The 10065-nt window shown below is 36.3% G+C and overlaps 2 protein-coding genes across 3 annotated transcripts in view; one reads left to right on the top strand and one right to left on the bottom strand.

The window, feature by feature from the left end:
- The window catches only part of nmbr (neuromedin B receptor), an 8504-nt gene extending 7601 nt beyond the window's left edge, over window positions 1–903 (bottom strand). The window contains exon 1 of the mRNA XM_016487457.1: window positions 515–903. Within this exon, the coding sequence (XP_016342943.1) occupies window positions 515–903 (389 nt within the window). The remainder of the gene's footprint in view (window positions 1–514) is intronic.
- A 2832-nt stretch (window positions 904–3735) lies between these two features.
- On the top strand, window positions 3736–8680 carry LOC107689460 (gap junction epsilon-1 protein-like). Of its 2 annotated transcripts, none has more exons than XM_016487456.1 (3): window positions 3736–3935; window positions 6809–6991; window positions 7979–8680. In XM_016487456.1, exons 1-3 carry the CDS (start codon window positions 3906–3908, stop codon window positions 8378–8380), a joined length of 615 nt encoding a protein of 204 aa, XP_016342942.1. In that variant the 5' UTR covers window positions 3736–3905; the 3' UTR covers window positions 8381–8680. The 2 variants fall into 2 exon arrangements, with proteins under 2 accessions (XP_016342942.1, XP_016342941.1); XM_016487455.1 differs by lacking the exon at window positions 3736–3935 and adding an exon at window positions 6542–6681.
- The last annotated feature ends 1385 nt before the right edge of the window (window positions 8681–10065 follow it).

Here is a 10065-nt window from a genome sequence, read left to right as displayed (position 1 = left end):
ACAATGCAGATTTATTTTCACAGCCTTCTTTGATCATATTTACCAAGGGTGCCAATAATTCTGACCACGACTGTATATATATTCAATTCAATTCAAAATTGCTTTATTGGCATGACTGTAAAAAACTTGATTTGACTGTTGAAAAACTTGACATTGCCAAAACTTTAAATATGTGTAGAAATATAATAACAATGAAAAATCAAAATAATAGAAGAAATAAAAACATTATAACAATTTAAACTTTAAAAAACAGTGTAACAAATAAGAACATATATATATATGCGTGTATGTGTGTGTGTGTGTGTGTGTGTGTCTGTGTGTGTGTGTGTGTGTGTCAAAATTGTATTAAAATTAATGTATAAGCTACAAAAATTACATCACGTTTGTTGCTCATTTCTCTTGTTTTATTGGTTAAACATCATTATCTTATATCTAAATGTCATTATCTTCCGTTCATTCAGTAGTGAATGTAACAGTGACTGCAGTTGTTCATTGATGATTTTTTTTGCCTTACCTGTCCGCGCTCAGTGCCGTGAGAGTGAACACGGAGACTCCGACCGAAGTGAGCTGGATCACCGGGATCATCTTACAAGCCACCGTTCCAAAAATCCACTCCTCATAGAAATACCTGAACGCGTCCACTGGTACACAAGTGACCAAAAGCAAAAGATCTCCCACGGCCAGGCTGGAGATGAAAATGTTTGGTACACTGCGCATCGCGCTGGTAGTGATGAATATTTTCACAAGAGTAATGTTGCCCAGTAAACCAGCCGTTATGATAAGTATGTAGACCGACGGGATAACGCATCGAATGATGAAATGCACCGTTTCCCCTCCATCTGATGTCCAGTCATCTGTGAAGTTCTCATAAACTGAGGTATCCTCAGAGAAACTGTGATCCATATTTTGTTTTAGTGGTTAGAAAGCAGAGGAGTTGAAAGGGTTTTAAAAGTTGTCCAGTGGGGAGAGAGAAAGAGAGAGAGGTGCTGTCCGCCACACTTAGTGCTGAAATGAGCGATGTCTTCAGCCACGTCCCTAAAAGTTGACTGGCTTCTTTGACAGGCAGGAACAAGTAAAGGGGGAGCCTGTGGCAAACCAATTTAACATTTAACTCTTTAAACAAACTATTAAGTATTGATGTTATTAACACATATTTTAGACTACTAGTAAAATAAAGTCCAATAGTAAATAGTATTGTTTTAAATTTCTAATTTTCTCAAATATCTAATTTTCTCATTCACAAAAACGCTGGATAATGACACTTTTCTGTAGCTGCTTTTTAGGTAAATCATATCTTGCAACATCTACACTTTTATCCAACTGAATCGAAGCAACACTGAACCGACACAAGCTGAATAACGACAATGCTTCTGTAGCTGATATGAACTCATTTCAAAATAGATTAACTTTACACTTTTATTGAACTGAATCAATACTAAACTGACTTAAGCTAAATAATGGCACTTGTCTTAGAGCTGCTTTACAGAATCGGAATTGTCTCATAATTGAGTTTATGCTATTTTCCTGTTTATTACTTTGAAACAATCTGTATTGAATAAAGTGCTATAGAAATAAAGGTGACTTGACTTGGCTTGTCATGTAACCAGTCATTTGATACTAGTATTTATTCATTCTTTGCCACTAGTCTTGGTTCACAAATCACGATTCACTTTTTACTAGTGTGTATTCGGTTCTGGCAACTATTCCAGTTTTACTATTACTATTAATTAGAAAACAAGTATTAGAAGCATAATATATATATATTATTAAAGGAATCAATGTTAAATTGGCTTGCCATAGGAGCCACCATTTCAATGCGGACAGTGTTGCAGAGCGCAGCACCAAACAGTTCTAAATCAGTCAATCTATCTATCTATCTATCTATCTATCTATCTATCTATCTATCTATCTATCCTTCACGTCCTGTTTTAAAGTGTATTTATTTATTTCATAAAACGCAGCCCCATCTCTGAATGATGTTGGTCATATGGTGCAGTCGCTCATCAGTAGCGCAAACTGGGATTGTTCTTTCTGGACTCGTCAGGTGCAGCTTTTGTCCGCGCGCTCCCTTATCGGGGTTCGGCTGGAGCTCTTTCATGCTCTTTCTATGACTCGCAGGGGGGATTTACTGAGGGAAGAATTGCAATAAATACGTAATCAGAAAGCCAACTGGGTCTGGACAACTAGAGTGGAAAAACAGGTATTTGAAAAAAAAAAAAACAAGATAGCACAAAGGAAATTCTTCAGTCCCTTGCAAAAAATGTGTCGCAAATGGAGAAGACTTTTTGTGTGGCTTGTGTCGTGTCACGGCATGTAACCAAATAATTACATAAAGATATTTTTTATTTCAACCTCCGTAGAGGTTTGAGGTGGAGGTGCCACCGTAGAGGTGGCTTCTTATCCTTATAAGGATTAAAACAAACAGACACTGACTGCAAACATACATTTATGGACTATAAATGCTGATGAGAAAGGTTCCTTGTCTAGACAGAATCAGATCTTGAAATCAGATTTTTCAGTTGGCCTTGGTCTCAGAACCAATTTATCATGGTCCTGTCTTGGTCCTTGCTTTTGGTCTGTAAAACTCGTCTTTGTGCCATGCTGAATACAAAGACTTTAAGCTTTGGTAGCCTCATATAGAAGGCTGAGTTCAAACTTCCAGAAACTTATTCAGAAATGATGTGGTGTTTTGACAACTTTTACTGGTTCTGCTATGCTTAAAGATCAGCGAAGGGAACAATCAAATTCTGAACTTGACATGAGCCTTGCATACCTGAATGAGTTTTAGACAACTAATGAAAAGCATCACATGCCCCACTCTTTCTCTTTCTCTAGGACTGGTCAACTGGACTGGTTACTCACCTTGACTCACATCCTACGAACAAAATAATTTATATCTAATTGTGTATGTTTACCACAACACAGATGTTGTCTGATGTAAATGTGGCCTTTGGTTATAGGCTAAATGGATATAATTCGCAACCGACCTGGGTTGCATGCGGAAATGTCATCTGTTGATTTAGTGACATCTGCTGGTATTTATGACGCGCTTGATGCAACATGTAAAAAGCTGCATTGAGACGAAAAATCGAATTAGAGAAGAATGCAACTGAAATATTTAGCTGCAGTAAGGTACATGCCGTTTATGGATTTCCTTCTCATTCATCCAAAACCAGCACTGACGCACATAGCTGCCACATTTTAGAAAGAAAAAAAAAGCTTTAGTTATGCCCAAATGATTCAGTCATTTAATCAGATTTTTTTTTTCTTTTTCGCAATTTCCAGAGAAAGTTAAAACACGTTCATTAGAGAAGAGGCATATTCAAGCATTTTATTTATTTATAAAGAATTGCATTTTAAATTAGTTTTGAGTCAGACGTATGGAACGTAATTTACACATTTAGGCCTACTTTTATTTTCAAAGAAATTGGAAAATTGCGTTTTTATTTTCAGTGACTTTTTAATGCACAAACAATAGGCTATAAATAGACAAACGCATATTTATAGTACGGCAATGGTGTCGCACTAATAATGTAAACTCGTATAACAGAGTCCTCTATTATACCATGATCTCTGTGCGCTAATAAAACAATCAAGCATGGTCATATATGAAGCATCACTCTGATTGACACCTATGCTTGTGTGTGTATCACGTGCGCAATGACCGTATGACCGCCAGACCCCAGTACTCTTATTTCGGTAATTAGCATCTCTGTGGCCATAATGATCTATTCTTTGCTACGTTTCTTTGATGCCTTGCTTGTCTGTTTGCTCTTTGGTTTATGAGTCGAAAAAGCTTGCCGTCAGACAGGCGTCCCCAACATGCTGCTTTTCCAGCAGGTCTGTTTTTCCCTCGGGACGCAGTGACATGAGAGCAGGACCTCGGTTCTGATTTAAGAAGGGGGATGAACAGCTCTCCGCCTGGATTACGGTTGGTGTGTGGACTTTTAATAGACGATTTAACGTTTGTGAAACGTTTCTTACCGTGTGAACGTTACTCGTGCTGTAGTTTTAGAGTAGAAACACTGCAGGAACGTCTAGAGCAGTGGTTCTCAACCCGCGGCCCGTCACGAGTTCAAATGCGGCCCACCATGCTGAACACAATTAAAAAAATAACTTTCAGTTTTACAATTCATTTTAGTTTTTACATTAATTTAAAAATGTACTAAACAAATATAAGCTATAATGTTTTTGTTATGTAAAATAATTTTGTTTTTCATATATTATTTTCAGACATGAGCAGACCTGTACTCACGTAATTAACGTTACGCATTTAACTAACACTTTCAAGCGCGCACTTTGGCAGAATTCAATTCAAATAGTCATCAGCAGCCATTAGTTCTGTAAAATTGAGCATCAGAATGGACACATTTGTTATTAAGGGAGAAAAACGAAATGTGGAAAATGCCAGCAAAGGAACACATACGTCCGGCTCTTGTCCGACAGCTTATCAGAATTACCGGCCGAGCCTGTCTTTTTTCCCCCCTTCTCCCAAAACAGCTTATACTACTGTTTCAGCTATATTGAAATAGTTCAGTTTTGTATGTAATGGCAAAGTGATATATTTCGTTTCGTTTTTTTATTAAGTTAATTTAGAAAAACGTTTGGAGCATTTTTTGGTCGTTAAAAATAAGTTTTTGTTTTTTAAAGTAATGACCAAGCGACCAGCGGCAGATAGTGAGCTGATCATAGCCTATGTTTGATAAATTTAGCCTTCAAATCATCACGACTTGCCTAAAATAAAATCTATAGATATAAATACTTTTATTTGTGTGCACTCACAATATCAATAAAACGTTGTGCTTTTATAAAATACAGAAAACAAACACGATGCGCTTTCTGCCGTCTCGTCTTGAACAGCAGCGCTTCACACAAATGAACCAAAACTCAGCGAATACATGTCTCACAGACATGATAAATATATCTATAGAAGGCTTTAAATGACTACTTAACGAAATCAAAATCAAAAACTCTTTCACTATAATCATAATCCGCAAAGATGCACTTCTCTCTAAAGGCGCGTCTAATGAGGAGATTGCGAGTCAGGATCGGCAACTTCATCCTTGCGACACCGACTCAGAAAACACTAGTTTATTAGTAAATAATTCAAATAACTCCTTACTATTTCCCCCTGACACATTCATGGTAATTACTTTCGCCAGTGCTTTTGCGGCAAGCTTTAGCCTATTGTGTGCATTTGAACGCAGAACTGTTCAGCTGCGCTGACGACACGCACCATACATGCTGCTGCTGGACACTAAACACCGTCGAGCCGCTCTTGACAGCTGCGTAGCACGGTCTCGTGTTGTTTCCACCAGCACGGCAAAAAAAAAAAAAAATTTCATCACTAATTGATGAATGTCTAAAATATAAAAATAAGGAGAAGCCTAAAACAAGCCCGATGCCTGGCCCGCGTCTGAACTATGACGTGAAAATTGTGCCGAAGCCCGGCCCGAGAGGCGTAAAAAAGTCGGGGCCCGTCGGGCCCGGGCTGAAATGCAGGGCTGTAGTATTTATAGAAACAACCATACTATGCAGCAATCATCCTTAATTGCAGAAAGTGGCAAAACACCTCTGGAGAGAACCTCAGATTATTAAATTCGAAAGTGCTTTCCATATTTGGATCAACATAGGCTACATTTGTGAACGCACATTTTCTGCAATGTCGCGCGTCGTCACGCTTCCGTGCGCGTCTTACAGACTGCAATTTACAATCGCAACTTCATTGTGCTGTTACTCCTTTCGAGCCGAATTATACAAAATTGGTCAGCATCCCAACAGCAACAGGTGTTTTATTAATGGTGAGTATAATTATTTATTTATTTCAATGAATGTAATCGATTAGATATCATAATATTTAGGCTATAATAGGCTATTATAAATCTGGTTGGTTTGTATTGGTGACATAATATGTAAATGATATGCGTGCGGCCCGTGAGACTTGCACTTGGACCATAGTGCGGCCCAGTGGAAAAAAGGTTGAGAACCACTGGTCTAGAGAAACAGGCCTATTAAGCAGTTAACTGAGGTAGATGTGTAGCTACAAATATAATATATAGATATATGTAATAAAGAAAAATATATATGTTTATGGAACTATATACATCAGTATAATTTGCAAGTGTCTTAGAGTCTCAAAATCCCAAGATATCATTACTCAACCAACCATTGTTTTAAAAATGCACTTAACTTAAATGCCATTTATTGTTACCTTGATCTGAATAGCCTGTTTAAGGTGTGCTCAGGAATTTGAGTAATTTATTAATTGTTGTTTTCCATTATGTGATCTGCCCAGTGGTACAATTGCATTTCGTTGCAATTGTCATGTTTGCTCTGTTCTATTGTGAGATACAAGAGTTGTTTTTTCGCTGACAGAGTTGAATAGGGATTAGCCTATGGGCTGACCACATGTCCTGTGGCCTTTGTTATTTTCCTTTTTGTTTTATGTTTGTTTTTTTTTGCACTGTGTGAGTACATTGATGAAGGCACTGCGGATAAAAAGAGAATGCATTGACAAGGGGTTTCTAAAGCGAACGGTCATTTGGAGGTTCGGAATTGCCATCTGCCTCTGCCTGAGGCTTAGAAGACTGGCAATGATGGTGACAAGCTACCATATAATTGTGAGAGTTGTGAAGCCAAATTATGTCATTAAACTACATCAAAAACTGTTATGAAGGATGTGTAAGTATACAATGTAAAGTTTTATCTTTACATGTAAAATTAGAAAAATTCAATATAAACTAGATTTTAGTGGATGCATGTCTGGTCTTGCATTTGCATGTTATAATCTCTTCATTGCATATTTCAGCTCAGGCCTCCGACAGTGATAGGCCAGTTCCACACGCTGTTTTTTGGCTCAGTGCGTACATTTTTCCTTGGAGTCCTCGGATTCGCCGTCTATGGCAATGAGGCCCTCCACTACAGCTGTGATCCAGACAAAAGGGAAATAAACCTTTACTGTTACAACCAGTTCAGGCCTATAACACCTCAGGTAAAAGTTTCTGAAAGTATTTGGATTTAATAATCTGCTATTGTGGTATCAAAATATGCATGAAAGGACAGGCAAAATTGACTATGGATGCAGGAAGAAGTAGAAAGTAGAAATGAAGAAAAACAGATGAATTCTGGGAAGCTAACAGCTTTTTATTCATTCATTAATTCATTTTACTAATCTAAACATGTTACTGTAAGATTTGGCATTTAGGTATATGCAGTCTACGGGACCCTTGAAACTATTTCAGAAATCCAATAATCAAAATATGGATGTAAAAAAAATCAGTCCTTAACAGACACTTCCACGGAGATAAATTAAAGAAATAGTTCAATGAAAATGTGCTGAAATCTGACTTACCCTCAGGCCATCCAAGATGTAGATGAGTTTGTTTCTTCATTGATTGACCTGATTTGGAGAAATTAAGCATTTCATCACTTGCTCACCAATGGATCCTCTGCAGTGAATGGGTGCCGTCAGAATGAGAGTCCAAACTGCTGATAAAAACATCACAATAATCCATAAGTAATCCACACGACTCCAGGCCATCAATTAACATCTTAACGTTACTTTAATTGAAGCGAAGCACTGGTTTAAAACGTCTTAATGATGGATTTGTTTATTGCAAACACACAGATTTACAAGTCACAAGACAATAAGGACTGGAGTCGTGTGGATTACTTGTGGATTATTGTGATTTTTTTAATCAGCTGTTTGGACTCGCATTCTGACGGCACCCATTCACTGCAGAGGATCCACTGGTGAGCAAGTGATGTAATTCTACATTTCTCCACATTTGTTCAAATGAAGAAACAAACTCATCTACATCTTGGATGGCATGAGGCTGACTAAATTGTCAGCATATTTTCATTTTTCATCCAAATAAAAACCATAGTATAGGACGAAACGACAAAGTGAAAAACAAACAAACCTAAAGACAGAAAAGTAATAAAAAAGTTTTTTTTTGTTTTTTTTGTCTGTTTGTAGGTATTCTGGGCGTTGCAGCTAGTCTCTGTCTTGGTACCTGGAGCTGTGTTTCATCTTTATGCTGCCTGTAAAAATATAGACCAGGAGGAGATCCTTCAGCGGCCAGTGTCCACAGTCTTCTACATCATCTCTGTCCTGTTGAGAATAATTCTGGAAGTCTTAGCATTTTGGCTTCAGAGCCACCTTTTTGGGTTCCTGGTTGATCCTATTTATATGTGCAATGCCAGTGCCCTTGCAAAGATCTTCAACATCTCGAAGTGTATGGTCCCTGAACACTTTGAGAAGACTATCTTCCTCAGTGCGATGTACACCTTCACCATCATCACCATACTCCTCTGTATCGCTGAGATTTTTGAGATTCTGTTCCAAAGACTTGGTTATTTAAACCAGCCAGTGACTTGAGAATTTAGGAAGTGTTTTGAGGGATGCTTCAGCCGTGTTTGTTTTATGTGTTCTCTGGGTCTCTAAATGACAGACAGGACATAAACCCACATACCTCTGCATTTTTTGGTGGTAGACACAGGAATACATGCTTTTTTAAAACAAGACAACTTATTCCTTTTCTGGAATAATCAAAACAAAACAAGCCTAATTAATGGCAAGGGACTCATTAATCTTTTTAGCTTTTCAGATTTTTTTAAGCCTAAAAAACACCTCTCTAGCAGGAGACACTTTTTTTTAAACTTGTGTAATCTAATCCAAACCCACATAAATATTTGGTAGGTAATTATTATCTTTGCAATAATATTTTCAGATTTCGATATTGAAGTACTACACAAATTGCAAGTACTATTTTGACAAATATGATTTGATTTAAATGTCATTCTTCTTAAGGAAGAATAAGTACATGCAATAGTGCATCAGTTTCTAAAAACATTATTGAATGGTCCATGGTACCTAGTTACAATCATGCACATAGGTATATTCATCATGCTGTTGATTTCCATATAGTTTTGTGTGCATTATCTTGTGTTTGTAGTATCTGTATGTTTTTATCAGGCATCCATCCAACTTTCATTATTAATTTCAGCTAAGTGTTTCATCTCAGGTACAAAATGGCATACTGTGATCTTTTATTTTGTCAGCGGGTAACTATTTATTACAGGAATACTATTTATGCATAAATGAAACATCTGTGGAGATCTGACAGCAGGTCTGGCCTGCACATCTTCCCACAGTTGCCTTCCCACTGTTCAACACCACAGCTGTTTGAATAATAGCTTTTGTACTGTGTGTAGAGAGATGATCATTTATATTGGTTTTTGATCAATGTCTGTGGGATTTATGATATGATTATGCATGAAAATCTTCATATAGATCTAATAATTGGTGCATATTTTATGACTGCCATAATGTATTATCAGTCTAGGTCAGAATAAACAGAACTGCTTGTGAATCCTTGGCACTCTGTCAGATACAATGATTGTTTGTGAAGTTTCAATCAATTACAAATATTTAAAATAGTCATGTCATTCTTTTTTTGTTTACATCTTTCCATATATGTGATATACATATTATAAGGGGAATACAATTTATTTATTTATTTAGTCATTTATTAGACGCTTTTATCCAAAGCGACTTACAAATGAGGACAACAGAAGCAATCAATTGTAGTATTAAAACAACTAAAAACAGATCCAAAACTAAAAGCTAAAACTTTATAAATACTACCTATACACATTTTAAAAATAAAGAGATTAAATAAAAGTGACAAATGCATACAACAAAATTTCAAAACTTAACATTTAAATGAAAAACAAAAAAATAAAGCTAAAAACAATTCAAAATATTAAAGAACAAAAGGTATAAGAGTATAATAATGATTCTAACATAACACTAAGCCAAACACCAAAAAACCAACTACATTATATGTGTATGTACAACCACACACACACATACATATATACTGTATATGTACATACACATATATAAATTCAATATATATATTATTTCATTTCCATTTAGTTTGTTGAAGTATTAAATAACTCAAAACTAAATAAAACTAAAAACTTAAGAAAAGACCTATACAGACATAATAAATTCAGACATAATGTAACTAAAATTAAAATAAATAACAAATACAAATA

Source organism: Sinocyclocheilus anshuiensis, unplaced genomic scaffold (assembly GCF_001515605.1).
Source record: "Sinocyclocheilus anshuiensis isolate Anshui unplaced genomic scaffold, SAMN03320099.WGS_v1.1 scaffold1480, whole genome shotgun sequence".
NCBI classification, from domain to species: Eukaryota; Metazoa; Chordata; class Actinopteri; order Cypriniformes; family Cyprinidae; genus Sinocyclocheilus; species Sinocyclocheilus anshuiensis.
Note: the sequence above shows the minus strand (reverse complement) of the source record. Positions and strands in the feature narration are given on the sequence as shown.

Excerpts from the sequence above, each read along its gene's own strand:
- LOC107689460 (XM_016487455.1), top strand. The coding sequence starts at position 6,643 with ATGTCATTAAACTACATCAAAAACTGTTATGAAGGATGT. Across the intron at positions 6,682-6,808 it reads AAAACTGTTATGAAGGATGT|CTCAGGCCTCCGACAGTGAT; the intron begins GTAAGTATACAA and ends TGCATATTTCAG. Across the intron at positions 6,992-7,978 it reads TCAGGCCTATAACACCTCAG|GTATTCTGGGCGTTGCAGCT; the intron begins GTAAAAGTTTCT and ends GTCTGTTTGTAG.